The 17,938-nt window shown below is 33.9% G+C and overlaps 1 protein-coding gene across 1 annotated transcript; it reads left to right on the plus strand.

Moving 5' to 3' along the window:
• Nucleotides 1-14,594: 14,594 nt before the first annotated feature.
• LOC18427400 (uncharacterized) lies at nt 14,595-17,735 on the plus strand. The gene is made up of 4 exons (XM_088864603.1): nt 14,595-15,055; nt 15,173-15,908; nt 16,087-16,298; nt 16,624-17,735. The coding sequence occupies exons 1-4, from the start codon at nt 14,647-14,649 to the stop codon at nt 17,664-17,666; spliced, it is 2,400 nt and encodes a 799-aa protein (XP_088720729.1). The 5' UTR covers nt 14,595-14,646; the 3' UTR covers nt 17,667-17,735.
• The last annotated feature ends 203 nt before the right edge of the window (nt 17,736-17,938 follow it).

Genomic DNA, 17,938 nt, shown 5'->3' on the forward strand with positions numbered 1-17,938 from the left:
ATGAGAAACGACATAGATTTCAAGTTTCGAAAATAGTTCATCTTGTAATGCATTTTTGGATCGTCATCTTTCAAGCTCTTCATGTTTTCACATATTTGCTCTATCTACACTATTTTTGAAGCTGTAAAATGTTTAATTAAAGATAAAATATATTTTTTGGCTATCACAAAGCTTTCCAATATTGAAACCATATTTCTCGACACTATTTGAAGGTAGGCTTTACTTTGATTGTTTAAAGCCTCGGCTCTATACAAACCGCACCCTTACATTTAAGGTGCATGATATATCCTACACCATAAGAGCATGTATTGTGTTCTAAATGATGAATGGGATTAACTCTATCCAATTGACTGCTCATCATCAAGAATTGTTGTTAATCTCTCAATGGATTTTGGATGTTCCCATGGTGTAGCACATACTAAATAGAACTTTAGGAACCATGTCCTTCTATTTAGGAACCATGTTCCTCAGTATAGGGTCCAACGACTAAATTAAGAGGGCTGATCCCAACGTAAAATCCCGAATTAATGCATCAAGTAAGGTATGTCCATACCGATGTTCCATTTGCTAGGTCTCTTTTCCGACCATTGACAAGGATCTCCCCTGTTTGCTTTGTGTTAGAACTCACTCGGCCTACAAATCAGGCAATCCAAGTGTAGGACATCACAAGTGTTAGAATACAATGAGTACTCATGAAAAATGAAAGGGGTAAGTGATCTAGCACAACATGTACAATAAAATTTTTTGCATTCTTTCTTTTGCAATACCGGCTAGATGACTTACATATGTCTAGAAAATATAACATTAATTTACATAAATAAAACCTAATACAACCTAGGATCTTCCCTTGCATACCATTGCAATTCTATGAAAAAAATATAGTTAACTTCATTATTTTTAACAAATATTTGTATTAGTAGGAATTTAGAAAATATGCTATCCTTGTACAATAGAGTCTTAATGAACAAAGTTTATTTCCATAAATATTAAATTTAAGTCCTCAAATTATAAGGAGTCCCTTAATTTTTATTTCCAATACAAATAAGGAATGCGACATTTTTTAATTTTTATAAAATTTAATTATTAACATTTTATTGTTAAACATAATTTATTCCAACTTAAATTATGAAATTTAAAAATAAAGTAATAATGTTAAAGCCTCAAAGGCTATCTATTTTGATTGATAGCTTATAAGCTTGCAACTCGTGACTAAACACACTGATTTAAGGAAGGAACAAGTTTAGATGAAGTGTGAACATCAAACTATAGAAATAAAGCGTACCTTAAACATCCACTTGAAATTAATCATCCCGGCCACAGAATATAAGAATATACAAGAAAGATTTCAAGTCCTAGAATTAATGTAATGAACTATTTGGACCATTCATTTTCTAAAATTTAAAGTATGTTTAGACTAACTATATCTGCATTATTTTTGGAGCTTTAAATTCATAATTTAGAGAAATATAGATTTTCAAGCTACCATTGCTCGAGCAAATGAAGAAGTAAAATTCTAATCCGAGATTGGAACCCTAAATATAATATATAAATTATTAATATATATTTATATTATATTATGTTATATTATATTATATGTTTTATATTATTAATGTATACTAGTATTATATATAATATATATTACCTCTATATCTATGTCTTCTCACATATTTTTTTATTTTGTCAAAACCCCATGGACAAATGCTATCCCCACTTGGACCAATACAACACCAAAACTGCGTCGGAAAGGGAGGAGTTGAAGCTTATCCCTACATTTCCAGTCCTTATATAAAGTTCTAAAAACTGAGTGACACTTTGAAACTAAATGATTTGATGGGTTTAAAGCAAAATAATTAAGGGATACTATGCATGATCATGGATTCTCATGCATATAGGCTATAACTCATGAAGGACCACACTATAAAAAAGCATGATGAAAAAGATGATTAAATGGGGATTCTAAGATCAATGAAAATTTTCTAAATTCAAAACTCCGGCAATTATAGATGCCAAGGATATGATCTTATGAGAAAAAAAAATTCAATGGAGTTTACCTTGATTAATGCACACTATAGACTTAAGCATAAGAAAAGAGGACCACCATCAAGGTCACCATTAATGGAACTTTAAAAGCTCTCTCTCTTTAATTTTCTTTCACAAAACCTTAGAAGAAGGAGGGGAGCAACAACTTTCCAAAATAGTTCAAGAGTTGAGATAGTTAGGGTTTGAGATCTCATGATGTGCTTTTATGACATGAGTGTAACTTTGAATTCAATCAACACCCTTGATGCACTAATCCAAAGGTACGTGAGAGGCTAATATACCAAGCCTCCCATCCCCATCCAACCACTAAGATGAAGAGATGGAATTTCACACTATTATCACTCACCCTTACCCTAAGTTATGCCACTTTACCATTTTATCCTTGGCCCATGTTTTCGTTCCAATTATATCAAATATGGCCTTACAAAAATACCCTTAGTTTGTTTTTAATAATGTATTAGAGTAGATAACCACAAAGGCTAAAAGGCAAAGAAGTAATTGGCAAAGCTTACACATGTGGAGATATTCTTCTCAATCAAAGCCAACCACTTTGTAGATCTAAAATTTCAAATCAATAAATTTAAAGATAATGTCCCCTTCACACATGTGTGTGAAGATATTTTTCAACACAAATTTGAAAATGTATTCTCTCTTTAATATCAAATAAATTAATTAATTAAACTTCACACATGCCATGCATGACCCATGTGTGAGTTAATTAAGACGTAATAACAAGAGGGCCTTAATTTATAATATAATATAGCAAAATATAACAATATATAACAAGACACCATAACACAACCCCTTATAAAACAAGCAACCAAATGCCAATCTAGTCCTCTGCCTAGGGATCAAGGCCCAGCTGGGCCATGATCCCAGAGTGAGGTGTGGGTTGCCATGCATCCTATGGCCACTCGAACGTCACATGACACTACCAGGTCAATACTAAAGTGAAATTTGAGCCAAATAATATGAAAACCCTTATTATTATTTTTTTAGCAAATAAAATTTCAAAATAATTCTCTAAAATTCACAATAAATATTTAAAGTATTTTTGAGCAATTATTATGTTTTCTTATCATTATAAAATCAAACAAAAGGTATAGAGAGATCCCAGGCTAACAATTATAGGTATCAGAGTACTCCATTGAGCTAGTCCCGAATGATGTTTCGTCAAGTCTCAAATCTACCCATTAGACCTATGTTCCATAGTCTAAAGCAGTGACACACAATTGGTCATATCAAAACCGCTGAGCCAGAACTTTCGAGCATTCGGCTCCCAATGGAATACAGGTGTATCCCTGTGAGACATGATTCAACTCAATTACAAGGATCCTCTCAAAGCACATGTGCACTGGCTCTTCCAAACTCGGATAATACATTTGGAAGAGTGGCTTCCCGTACGAAATGAAAATGCACATGCTATGCAATGGTCTCGTGTCAGGATGGGGACTTATGTCTCATAAGCCTTGACCATTTCATACAGGGAGAATACTCAATAAGTATTCGGGTTCTATTTTTCTTATTTGGATTCTCCAAGCCCTGGCCGATTGCAGATAAACATGAGGCTAACCTATAAAATCCTTACTAAGAGGTGACCCTCACACCCCCTTGATAAATTTCTTTCTCAACACGTGAACTCGCGATGCCTCATGCGTACTCGGGATAAAAGAATCTGGGCTTCATTTCGCAAGACGTCAAGATTTCAATCTCTCAATTGCTCCCACATAATGAGAGACTACTGGAATTTAGGCTAGGCCATATTTCCAACAAATTTTATAAGTGTGCCTTACTTCTACAGTATAAGAAGGTAGCCTTATACAAACCTCGCCCTTTATAAAAAAGTGAGCCTTGTTATTCGTTTGGTAAGGAAAAGCAAGTGACTCCTCACCATATGTTCTTCTTTCTCGAATAAGGGAGCAAAATGTTATTCTTCTTTTTAATAAAACGTGAACGAGCCGCTTACCAATGAGAAAAGTTTACTAGGCTCTAAACAATCAAATTAGAATCTATCTAAAAACTTTCACTAGAAAAGGTTGTTTTGATGCCCAAATATTGTCCAATTGATCATCTCAACATTTTTCGACATCAAGATGCATGGACATGAGAAAAAAATGGACTTCAAATTATTAAACTAGTGTATTTTTTAACACTTTTTTGGATCCTCAAGTTTAAAAATTTCCAACTTTTTATAGATCTGTCGATCTACACTATCTTTAAAGCTTTAGTATTTATAAATAAATATAAAATATATTTTAAGGCTGTCACAAAGATTTCAAATATTGAAACCACATTTCTTGATACTATTTGAAGGTAGGCTCTAATTTGATTGTTTAGAGCCTAGGCTCTATACAAACCGCACCCCATTACCAATTAACTCTTGTCAAAGTCTTCCCATTGTTTATTGTATATGTTAACCCAAGTCATTGTCGTCAATCTTCATATCTCTCACATACACGTACAAATACAAAAAAACAGGTTTATATAACGTTGAAACCTTAAAATGTAGGATTAAGATGCACCCCAAGAATCCATCATAAAACATTGTTTTGATATTGGAAATCTAATTGATAATCTCGACATCGATATGTATGAATATAAAAAGAAAAAAAATATTTTGAGTCCTCAAAATAGTGTATCTTGCAAAAAGATTTATCGATCTACTTGATTTGAATTATTTTTAAAGTTCAAGATTTTATAATTATATATGAAAATAACTTCTTAAGCCATATTAAGAATTTTTTATACCAAAATTATATTTTATAATAAAATTTAAAGGTGCATCTTAATTTGACTGTTTAAGCTTGCAACATTATACAAACTACACCCCAAAAACAAAGCGCTCTCTCTCTCTCTTACGCGCAAATACATGCACAAATAAAGCTCTCTCATACACAGAGAAATCTCTCTCTCTCTCTCTCACACACGCACACACAAAACAAAGAAGCATAAATGGCATTTTGAGCAGCCAACTACACTTGACCGCGCTTTGACAATTGGGGTGGCAATGGACTCGGACCCAGGTATAGATCCAAATATTGGACCTCACAAATAGGGCCAGGGTCCAAATATTGGACTGGTCCGGATCCATGTGGACCCGACCCAAATAGTGTTATTATTCAAATAATGGAGAGTACTCGTTCTCTCTCTCTCTTAAATGGCTTTGAGAGGACCCGACTTTCTACATTCCTCATGAAAATTTTGTGTCCCTCAATCATGTGGTCAATGCATTGTAAGTATCTTCATGTTCATGTGCAGAAATTGTATGGGAAACAGCCGCACATGGCACAATGCATAGTTGATAACGAAGTTTGAGGGCCAGCTCTTGTAGAGAAAGTCGCATCTTTAAATTGATCATCTTGAAATCAAGATGCAGGGAGATGAAGAGAAAAAAGATTTTAAGTCTCAAACAAGTCATCTTTATAACATATTATCTAAAAACTTTCTAAGATTTTCAAGTATTTATTGAAAATTTGAGTTTCAACTATTTTGCAGCTTTAAAATTTACGATTGGGAGTGCAATAGATTTTCAGTCCATCAAAAAGATTTCCAATACCAAAACTGCACCTTCGGCATGATTTAGGGATGCACCTTACTTTGATTATTTCAGGTAGATACTTCAAGTAAATTGTAGCAAAATATAAATTTAATTCTTTCACCTTAATAGGCAGGCAACTGGGGAGGCAAAGGACCCCCAACGGACAACGTCGACCAAAATACTTGTTAACACTTGAAAATTAAAGTGATGTTTGGAAAAATACCATATAAGATGGCACAACCCCCTACAAAAATCATTAAATGGGCCAAAAAAAATCTTAGTTAAAGAAGTTTACTACAAAATTTCTCATTATTAATTAAACAAATACGTCCTAAAAAGCATAGACGGCTAGAGTTTTGAAAATACTCAGCGATTACACGGCTGGTTATGGCACTCTGATTTGTGGACAAAATTAGGTAACTTATAAAACCAATCTAATATTTCTAAAATTATTAGTCATGAAATGGGTTTGTAGAGGCAATGATGCTTCTTGGCTTTCAAAAGACGTGCCAATGTTTTTTACAAGAATAAGGGGCAATTATGGATATCCTAAAAATCAGTTTTTTACACATTTTACCTCTAATACTTTTTTTCTCACATCCAAAACCTCAGCACAATCTTTTCTTATATTTATCTCCCAGTCAAGTAGTTAATAAAATTGGAACGATAATACCATTTTTAATAACTTCCCTAATATTTTGTATTTTAAAGTTTTTAGAACTTCTCTCTCTACCGAGATCTCATGTTTTGTCCTTGAATATATCTCTCCCCAAACTGGCCACTCTCTCGCTACCAAAATCTCAATGTGCCCAAACTCTCTCTCTCTATTCTCAAACTCTTTCTCTACAAAATCCCAAACTCTCACTCTATTACTCTAACTTAAGTAACAAGCCTGACAATTCTTCAATGGAAAATTAATTTTGATAGATATTTGCTCTAAAGGTATTCATAGTAAGAGTTAAAAGGCAAAGCAGCATTGTACTATTTGCGAACATTTTCGGTTTTGCAGTTCTCCCAGCGTTTTACCGCTTACAAGCATGCGCAAGTTTGATTGAGAACTTTTTTCGTGAAAACATTTCCATATGAAAGGAGTCCCCCATGTGATCAGATATCGAACTTTTCTCACACCAATTGGAGCACGATAGGAAAGTTTACCATAAAAATGGACCGATTGATGTGAAAAAAACCTCCTTACCTAATCCCCTGAGGGATTTATTTTGTCTAAAAATATTTTTACAAAAGAATTCTCATACAAACTAAATATGCAAGATAATTTTCTAAAATTTATCTTTAAGTTTTTGACAAAAGTTTTAAGGTTTTATTAAAGCAATCAAGCAAAAGAAATTACATCAGCAGAGAGCAAAATAGAGGAAAGAGAAGCCCCAACTTTGGCCAAAGTATCAGCAAGGACATTCACCTCACGATACACATGGGAGAAAGACACTGAAAGAGAGGCAGAGATATCTAAAATTTCCAGCCAGATGGACCTGAACGTTCCTTCTTGCAACAACCAATGCTAGACAAATTTCTAGACTTTATCAGGACAATATATATACCAGTTAGAAAAGGCCAATACTAAAATTAGCTTTTAAAAGATCACACATCTAGACATCACTAAGGATGTCTAGAATTGGGGCTTTAAGTGAATATATAAAGACTTTCATAACAAAGTATCAGTAGAAACAAGGGTGCAGTTGGCATACGGATGCATCCGTAGGTGTAGAGGGAAGGTGCACCTTCAAATTTTATTATGGTATATAATTTAGATATAAAATGTTCTTAGGATTATCTCAGAATCTATTTTTATATCTAATTATAAAATTTTAAATTTAAAAAATGGCTAAAATCAAGTAGATCTATAAACATATGAAAATCTTGAAAGTGGACAGTGTAGATAATATGTTATAAAATACATTATTTCCTCATTGTTGGTTCTTCTTGTCCAAAGGGGTTCAGATTTTATAAATACATTTGAGGTATCTGAGCATAGAAAAACATGATTATTTATTGAAAATGTGCTTCAAAATTCATTGAGGAAAAAGGGTCATTAAATTTTGTTCAACTTGTGATTGACAATGGATCAAATTATGGAGTTTATGATGGTCTAACAGAATCGAAATTCCCTCATATTCATAAGACACGGTGTACTGCCCATAGGATAGATTTTCTTTTAGAAGACATTGATAAAGAAGTCACTTGGGTAAAAGATATCTTAAATGATGCCAAGCTGATAGTGAATCTTTTATGTCGGCATACCATTATTTTATAATTAATGAGAAAGCCCACATGTGGAAAAAAAAAACTAAAAATTTATTGTAAAACCATTTTTGTCATTAATTGTGTGTTACTTTAATTCATATTGCAAGCACAAGAGGGTTTGAGATTGATAGTTGCATCCTCTGAGTGGAGAGCTATGAGTTACAGCAATAGTGAAAATGGGAAAGAACGTACAAAAATAATTTAAATCCCTAATTGTGGAATGTACGATAGATACAAACACCACATTAGAGCCTCTTATTATGGTGCTTCATTTAGTTGAGAGTGAGGGATCAACCATAGGATACTTATATGAAGCCATATAGAGGACAAAGGAAGCACTAAAGAGAAATTGTGATAGTAATGAATCTTGATATATTGAATTGTTGAAGAATTTTAGAAAGAGATGAAAGAAAAATATAGTTCACCTTATTCATGTGCTTGTCGTATTTCTTAATCCAACTTTAATATGTGGTGCCTTGTCAAATTTGATAATTATGAAGTGGAGGTTGTCATTACCTTGATTACAGATACTATGATCCTTAAAGATAACAAAAATGCATTCTTTTTAGAGTTGTTGAAATACCATATGCAAGATCAAAATGTATTTGATGTTGTTGCGATAGGATTATTGTCAGCAACTCATTCTCGCGAGTATCTTGTTGTATTATTAATTTTTTATTACTTTAAGAAAATAAATCTTGTTGTTACTTTTGCCTGAATCTTAAATATGTGGCCAAAAAGTTGCTCATTGAGTAGGAGATTGGTGGGACTCATGTGGAGAAAGCAATATACAAGATTAAATGGTTGCTATTCTCCAAATCAGTTGTCCTGCAAGACTTCGACCCTCTACCATCCTTTTTTATAAGGAAAAAGTTTATACAAAGTTTATATGTATCCTAGGCTCTAAACAATCAAATTAGAGCCTACCTTAAAAAATACCATTAGAAGAGGTTGTTTTGATGCTCAAATATCCTCAAATTGATCATCTCGACATCAAAATGTATGGACATGAGAAAAAACTGGATTTCATGTTTTGGAAATAGTGTATCTTGTAAAACATTTTTGGATCGACAATTTTAAAGATTTTAAAGATTTTTAAGTTTTCATAAATCTGTTACACTATTTTTGAATGCTATCACAACGATTTCCAGTATTGAAATCACATTTCTAGTCGTTATTTGAATGTGCGCTTTACTTTGATTGATTAGAGCCTTTGCACTATACAAACCGTATCCTGGAATATGATTTGAAAAATCTAGACTTTTACTAGTGTTTGCTTGAGCGTCCTGTTGGGTAAAGTGGATTGACAGTGCTCATCTTTTTGACCAGAAATAGTTACGTGCCTTTTAGGAGATCGAATCTCATTCACTTTTTGTTTTTGACATTGTTAACGATTTTTATTGGCATTGCTCATGTAAATTTACATCTGAGTAACACGTCTAAGTCAAGCCCAAATACGAAGACAAAATAGAAAAGATAAAATTAATAGGATATATTATTCGACGTACTCAATACTCACAAGCTTGAAGGGCATCTTATCTAATGCGGGAGGTTACAGGAAAGTGCCTTTGGGATTTCCGACCAATCAACTCTAAATGGTAAGATGAGGGCTTATCATAGACCCCCTTTGTAAATAAAAAGTTCGTGATTTTTTTTATAAGTACACTTATCACAACCCTTTCAAAAATTTACCTTTGTATGTTGAGGGGTTTTAATTATAAACAAACCCTATATATATATATATATATATATATATGAAAAAGCTAAAATTAGCCCATTAGCTCATACGAACATATGAGCCCAACGGCCCAGATTGAATCTGAGCCGATCTGATGATTATAGATGTTCAGCAGCGTTTGAATTTTATTTTATTTTTTATAAATCCAAATCACATGAAATTTTAAGCATGCGTTTATAAAAAATAGATGAATCTTTGAAAAAATATCAAAAACATATTTTACATGAAATAAATTTATCAAAATACCTTATAAAAATCTCGGAGGGTATTTTGATCATTTTATTTTTTGCGAATAATTTTTTTATATTTTATTAGGTGCGCCTTGATGAGAAGAAGACACCTAAAATTTCAAATGATATAGATTTGTAGAAAAATAAATAAAATTCAAATGCTACCAGATATCCGTGATCGTCAGATTGGCCTATAGCCCACTAATTCATATGAACATATAAGCCCACCGACCCAGATTGAATCTGGCCCGAACTGACGGTAACAACCTCATTTAATGTTTGAATTTTAATTTTAATTTTTTTTACAAATCCGAATCACTTGAAAATTTATGCGTGTGTTCTTCTCATCAAGGCGCACCTAATAAAATTATGTAAAAAAAATTATTAGCATAAATAATGATCAAAATACCTTCAAAAACATTTTGGGGGCATTTTGGTCAATGTATTTAATGTAAAATATTTTTTTAATATTTTTCAAAGATTCAACTATTTTTGATGAATACACTCCTAAAATTTTAAGTGATTCGGATTTGTAAAAAAAAAAATTAAATTCAAACATTATCAGACATCCGTGATCGTCAAATCGGCCCAGATTAATTCTGGGCCGTTGGGCTCATATGTTCACAGAGCTAGTGGCCTAATCCCTGCTTTTTCTATATATATATATATATATATATATATATATATATATATCTCTCTCTCTCTCTGAAAAACCCTACGCAATGCCTATAGGTGAAAATGAACAGTGATTTGGCCTCCCCCATCACCGTTCAAAGTTCATCGCATGGTCACGATTGTCCAATAGTGTTTTATTTTTCATTTGTTTTTTACAAATTGGAATGACTTGAATTTTGGAGCGTGTATTCATAAAAAATAGTGGAATCTTCGAAAATTCTAAAAAATTATTTTTACATGAAAACAATTGATCAAAATACCCTTGAAACGTTTCAGGGGTATTTTGGTCAATTAATTTTTTACGGATAAATGTTTTTATATTTTTATTAGATGAACCTCAGTAAGATATACATACCCTCCAAATTTCAAGTCATTTTGATTTGTACAAAAAAATGAAAAATAAAACACTACTGGACAATCGTGACAGCACGTTGAAATTTGGACAGTGATAAGGGTAGGCAAAATTACTATTTATTTTTGCTTGTAGACGTTGGAAAGACTTTTCCTATATATATATATATATATATATATATTCTTTTTTAGTCGGTCCAAACGGGTCTTGTCGGGTCTAGGTTTGGCCAGACTCGACGTGTTGCCACCCCTATATGAGAAGTTATCTCTTAAGTTGGTGCCTATTAGGGCAATATAAAGCCCTTTTGGGGCTGCAGGGAGGAGAAAGTCCACATATTGTACATCAAACAACGAACTTAGAGGTCCGCTTGTGGAAGAAATGGCTCCTGCCATTGTTTCAAAAGAAAATTTTTTATGGATGGAATAGAATGGCCTCAGTCGTCAATGCAAACAATTGCCTCTCTCTCTCCAATGACTTGGAGATGCAGTTGTCGTTCTCTCTTGACATGGAGAGGATCCACACGTCTCTCTTTCTTAGATGGTTTTAAGAGGACCTGACTTTCTGCATTTGTCATGGAAATTTTTTTACTGAATCACATCAATGCATTGTACCTATCTTCATGTATAGAAACTCCATCTTTTGACATGATTTAGAGGTGTGCCTTCTTGGATTATTTAAGATGGATACCTCAAGGAAATTTTAGCAAAATACAAATTTAATTCTTTCACATTAATAGGCAGGCAATTGGGGAGGCAAAGTACCACAAATGGACAATGGTTACCACATTTAGAGGGAAAAACTTGACAACACTTGAAAAATCACATAATATTTGGGAAATTCCATATAATAGGGCCTAACCCCTTGCAAAAATCATTAAATGGGCCAAAACATCTTAATTAATAAAGTTTCCTTCAAATTTTCTCACTATTAATTAATGATCCTCCTAAAATAATGTCTTTAAGAATGCCCAATTTGCTCTTGATTTGGAAACCCTCAATAATAAGCAAAGGCCTTTTAGTAATTATAACAATTATGAGTTGATTGCGGAAATTAATGCATGAAGGTTTAATGAGAAAAGAAACAATTGTTAGAGATGATGGAAGCAATGTGGGAAAATTTGATGCGCATGACATATTCTTTTAACTAATCTACAATTCTCATATGTGATGGTGATTGTTCGTGCCATCTACGATAGTGTTATTTGTGGGCAAACACATTGGCCTCTAAATTTCAAAGATAATCGGAAGTCAATAAAAGTCACCAAATTTTGTTAATGGTAAAAAAAAAAAAACGAAAAAAAAAAAGAAAAGAAAGGTCATTGAAAATCATCAAAAGCCAAGTCTTCAACTCCTCTCTTCATGGAAACGGGAAAAGAAGTCGTTTCTAAATTTGAACCTTATAAACAAAGATAAAATAAAACATCAAAATAAAAAACAACTTTAGACCTGACAATAAAATTCTCAAAATATGAAATATTTTCTAATGGAAAAAGTTTTTATAGAGCCAAGGCTCTAAACAATCAAATTAGAGCCCTCCTAAAAACTTTCATGAAAAGAGGTAGTTTTGATGCTCGAATATCCTCAAATTGATCATCTTGTCATCAAGATGCATAGATATGAGGAAAAAAATGCCTTTTACGTTTTGAAAATAATGTATCTTGTAACGTATTTTTGGACTGTCAATTTTCGAGATTTTCAAATTTATGTAGATCTACGCTATCGACACTATTTTTTATTCTTTAAAATTTTTAATTAAATATGAAAATATATTTTAAGGCTATCATAATTATTTCCAATATAGAAATCATATTTCGCGACAAGATTGTTTAGAGTCTCGGGTCTATACAAACCGCACCCAATAATAAATGTAAATAAATTAGCTAACTGCATCAGTCAAACTGAGATTCCAATTTTATAAGTCTTGGAAATTGATTTGTAGAGCAGGTGCTGCTTTTTGGTTTCCAAAACAAGTATGAGGATTTGGATAAGATGGATTCAAACAATCCTGTCAAAATTTTCTATTGGAACGATCAGTTAGGACCCAGCTCCGACTCAAATAATGCCAAGCCTAATAATAATTATCTAAGTAATATTTGATATTATATATTTTTAATAACATTTTATTGATATTTAAATAAATAAAACTATATGTTTTACTTAAAATAATTAAATAGTACTTGTATATATCTAATATAATACTTAAATAAATTTAAATATATATTTTTTTATTTTTGGATAGGGTCCAATCAGATCTGGTTAGATCTGGATTTGGATCTAGGTCTAATTGAGTCCGGATCCCATAAATTTTTTCAGGTCTAGGTGTGGTTAGACTTGAAAGCGACCCGACGCATTGCAAACCCTAGATAAGTTATTCCCCGAGTTGGTGTCTATTGGGGCAATATGATGCCCTGTTGGGGATGCAAATTTTAATGGGAAAGAAAAAGTCCACACAAGCACGTTGATGAAGAAACAAAGGATTTTAAGTTCCAAACAAGTTATCTAGACCGTCCACTTTTAAGATTTTCAAGTATTTATTAAAAATTTGAGTTTCAACTATTTTGGAACTTTAAGATTTACGATTGGGAGTGGCAATATATTTTTAGTCCATCAAAGAGATTTCTAATGCCAGAATGGACGGCTTACTTTGATTATTTCAGGTGGATACCTCAGCTCAATTCTAGCAAAATACAAATTTAATTCTTTCAGGCAGGCAATTTAGAAAGCTTTGGGTATTTTAGTAAGTTGACCTACCTAAGAGGCCTAAAACAAATGACAGGAGTATCCCTACTTATTCAGGGTGGATCAAATTATTAAAATGCTTATGCTTGTTTAGGGTTTCCAACCCTAAACAAAGGAATTAGGGCATTTTTAATATATATATATAATTAGGAAGAAACCTGAATGAAATGAAAACTAAAAAATAAATCGAAACATTTTGGCCTCGTTACTATTTGCGATGAGTTTTGACCCCTGAATGATATCTTCGGGTAATTCTTAATATGCATTCTTTTCTTTGTTTCATTTGACAACAGCGCTGTTTCTTGGGTTTACAAACTTTCCCCAAATAAATTATATATTTTTCTCCTTTAGATGAAATTTTTTATTTAATGATGCAGAGATCTAGATGAAAATGAGTTGATTAATTATAGGAATCATGAGTAGATGGCGGAAATTAGAGGTGTGAAGGTTGAAAGTTAAGCGCACTACATATTTTTCCAACTCATCTACAACTCTACTCTAATATTAGGAAAACGTTTATATACAGTCGAGGCTCTAAACAATTAAATTAGAGCCCACCTCAAAAATTTCACTAGAAGAGTTGGTTTTGATGTTCAAATATCCTCAAATTGATCATCTCGACATCAAGATGCATGGACCTGAGAAAAACATGGATTTCTAGTTTTCAAAATAGTGTATCTTGTAACCTATATTTGGACCGTCAAATTTCAATATTTTCATAGATGTGTTCGATCCACGTTATTTATGAAATTTTAAACTTTATAATTAAAGATAAAAATATATTTTACGTCTGTTTTATAAAAATATATTTTAAGGCTGTTACAAACATTTACAGTATTGAAAATACATTTCTCAACATTACGTGAAGGTGTGCTTTACTTTGATGGTTTAGAGCATCGGCTCTACACAAAACACACCCCTAATATTATTTGTGGACCCAAATTATATTATTTGTGGACAATAAAAATATGAAATACTCTCTAATTCCCCGAAATTTTGCCCCCCTATAAAAGGGACTAGCGAGGAGGGCTTGTAGCAAGCATTTCATCCGTGCTTGTTTAGTCAATAGAAGCACCATGGAAGCTAAAAAAGGAGCCCTTCTTTCCCACCCTCTGCGTCTTATCCCAATATTATCATTCACTGCTGTCCTGTGCTTTTTCGATTTCTCCATGGCCTTAGAGGGCTCCCCATTTTGTAGAGAAAATGAAAGAGTGGCCCTCTTGGATTTCAAAGCTTCTCATTCCAACCCAAATGCTACATTGAAGGTCCAAATGGATTCATGGAAGGGGTTGAATTGTTCTGAGTGGGAAGGAGTAGATTGCCACAGTTCCTCTTCTCATGTTGTGAGTCTCAGAGTATATAGGACACCTTGGAAGATCAATGGATATACAAACTCTGTAATGCTGAATGCCTCTTCCTTAACTAGACTCAGCCAGCTGCAACATTTGGAACTGAGGTTCTTTGCTGGTGTGTTGCCCGTAAAAGGTGAGTCCCGTTCAGTTGACAGATTTATACATATTCTCTTCATCGTTGTTTCGTGATAGGTGATAGTAATTACTGAGCTCTCAAACTTTTCGCATGGTTATTTCATTATGGTTGCAGAGCTCTCAAAGCTAAAGAACCTGTCTGAGTTAATCTTGGTTTCCAATGAATTTAGTGGAGGAATTCCTAAGGAGGTGGGTTTGCTCTCTTCCCTTCAGAAACTTGATCTAAATGGGACTCCATCCATTGGTGGCCTAACATTTTTGGTTGAGCTGGATTTGTCTTACAATGATCTCAATGGAAGAATTCCAGAGGAACTGGGTTTGTTCTCTTCCCTTCAAAAGCTTTATGTAGATGGGAATCGGCTCCAAGGACGCATACCATCAACTCTGGGTAACTTGTCCCGTCTCAATGTTCTACAACTATATGGGAATCAACTTTCCGATAGCGTACCGGAATCTCTTGGCAGCCTATTATCATTAGAACTGCTTAACCTCGGGGAAAATAAACTTGAAAGGAGCATACCATCAACTCTGGGTAACTTGTCCCGTCTCAATGATCTACTACTATATGGGAATCAACTTTCCGGTAGCATACCAGAATCTCTTGGCAGCCTATTATCATTGGAATGGCTTGACCTCGGCAACAATAAACTTGAAGGGAGCATACCATCAACTCTGGGTAACTTGTCCCGTCTCAATGGTCTAAAACTATATGGGAATCAACTTTCCGGTAGCATACCAGAATCTCTTGGCAGCCTATTTTCATTGGAATGGCTTGACCTCGGCGAAAATAAACTTGAAGGGAGCATACCGTTGTCTATTGCCAACCTCACCCTCCTTTTACTCTTTGACTGGTCTTCTTCTCAATGATAATGACTTGTCAGGTGATTTCTCCTTCACAGTCTTTGCAAATGTTTCTAGCCTCAAATATGTCCACCTCTTTGAAAACTCTAAGCTAACCATTTCCCACAACAACTTTACGCCTACTTTCCAGCTTTATAGTCTCAAGTTGTCATCGTGTGACATGAGAAGGTTCGACTTATGTTCTCCAGGCTTCCTATCGACTCAAAACCAGTTACTCACTGTTGATCTCTCAAACAGCAACATTATTGGGAATATCCCCTCTTGGTTACTCAAAAACACTGGAGAACTTTTGTTGGATGGGAATTTGCTCACAGGAGTACAATTTTTGCCTAACATATCTTACGACCTCAATAATTTGGATATCTCTAACAACCAAATCAGTAGGAATTTTCCAAGAAATTTCTCTAGTTATTTTCCAAATTTTCAATCACTTAAAATGTCCCAGAATTCCCTTAATGATATCTTAATGTTTTACATCAATGGCTTGAAGGGATTGAGAGTGTTGGATTTGTCTAGCAACAACATCTCAGGAAATTTGCCTTCCATTTTCCCCTATAACATCACAATTTTGGACATATCGAACAACAAAATCACTGGAGAAATACCCCCCAATTTGACCAGAGGACATGACCTCATGCTTTTGAGCCTGTCTAAGAACTCCTTGAATGGACCCTTGCAATCCAAATTTGGTATCACTCCATCTAGATAACAATGCATTCAATGGAACCATACCGAGGAACCTTATGTTGTTTAGTCCATATCTAACTATTTTAAATCTTGCAAATAATGAAATATCTGGTCCCATTCCAATTGAATTATTTGGGCATTTCAAATTGGAAGTGCTAATCTTGAGAGGCAATTTTTTCGATCATATTCCACTTAAATTGTGTCAAGTAAAAAGTTTGGCCGTCTTGGATTTTTCCCAAAACAACCTTGAAGGTCCCATACCTCCTTGCTTCAATAATTTTTCTGCATGGACAAATGCATCCTTTATTGGTTCCATTTCATCTCGTTATAATCCATTTTTGACCTTTTCTATCAAACTTGGTTCCGGGGCCCGAATAGATTATAAGCTTTGCACAATCTCACAAGAGAAGGTGGAATTTACAAAGGGAAATACATATAGCTATCTCGGGGATGCTCTTAAGTACATGACCGGTTTGGATTTGTCGGAAAACAAATTAAGTGGCCCTATTCCATTAAACATGGGGCTTTTAAAAGAACTTGCCATGTTGAATCTCTCCAACAATCTTCTAACAGGTCCAATTCCCAAATCCTTTGGAGGGTTATTGGGTCTCTCAACATTAGATCTTTCTTACAATACACTCCCTGGTGAATTTCCTTCTCAATTAACAAGACTTACCCGTTTGTCCATCTTTTCTGTCGCAAATAATAATCTATCCGGTGAGATACCAGACACAACACAATTCTGTACTTTCAATGAGAGTTCTTTTAGTGGAAACCCAAACCTGAATACACAAAGAAAGAGGTGTTCGACAACTCTGTCATCAAATGTGCCAACTGCATCGAGCGATAATGATGGTGAAGATGAAGATGAAGATGAAGGAGAGGAAGGGTTGGTGGACATGACACCTGCGTTCTATGCTTTCATTGCCTTGGGTTATGCTAATGGCATATGGGGAGCACTAGCCTTTCTTTGTTTTGGCAACAAGAGAGGACATGCTTGTGTGAGGGCCATGGACGCAATAGTCTCCCGACTTTTTCGTGCAGTTTGCCGTAAACATTAGAGTCATTCTACTTCTTCTCCTGTTCACACACAATAATCCAATGGGCAACAATGTTACCATGTGGCACAATTACTCTATTGTATGGTTGTAAGATATGTAAAGGTTCGATCCAAAAGTCGTTTTTTATTCATTTCCCAATTGCTCATCGGACTGAGGATCTTCAGACTACTTGCTATTTTTTATTTTAACTTATTTTTTCTAAAGTAAGGCTGTAGAGTCTTATTTAATGCGGTCCAAAGATGCCTACCGGGTTATACCTTTGAAAGAATAGA

The sequence above is a fragment of the Amborella trichopoda genome, chromosome 4 (genome assembly GCF_054954075.1).
Source record: "Amborella trichopoda isolate Santa Cruz 75 chromosome 4, AtrichopodaSantaCruz75HAP2 v2.0, whole genome shotgun sequence".
In the NCBI taxonomy this organism is placed as follows: domain Eukaryota; kingdom Viridiplantae; phylum Streptophyta; class Magnoliopsida; order Amborellales; family Amborellaceae; genus Amborella; species Amborella trichopoda.

Bases quoted from the DNA above. Each gene is read 5' to 3' on its own strand.
- LOC18427400 (XM_088864603.1), top strand. From the start codon at position 14,647: ATGGAAGCTAAAAAAGGAGCCCTTCTTTCCCACCCTCTGCGTCTTATC. The intron at 15,909-16,086 runs GTCTTCTTCTCA...TGACATGAGAAG, and splicing joins CTCCTTTTACTCTTTGACTG to GTTCGACTTATGTTCTCCAG. The intron at 16,299-16,623 runs GTAGGAATTTTC...CACTCCATCTAG, and splicing joins TATCTCTAACAACCAAATCA to ATAACAATGCATTCAATGGA.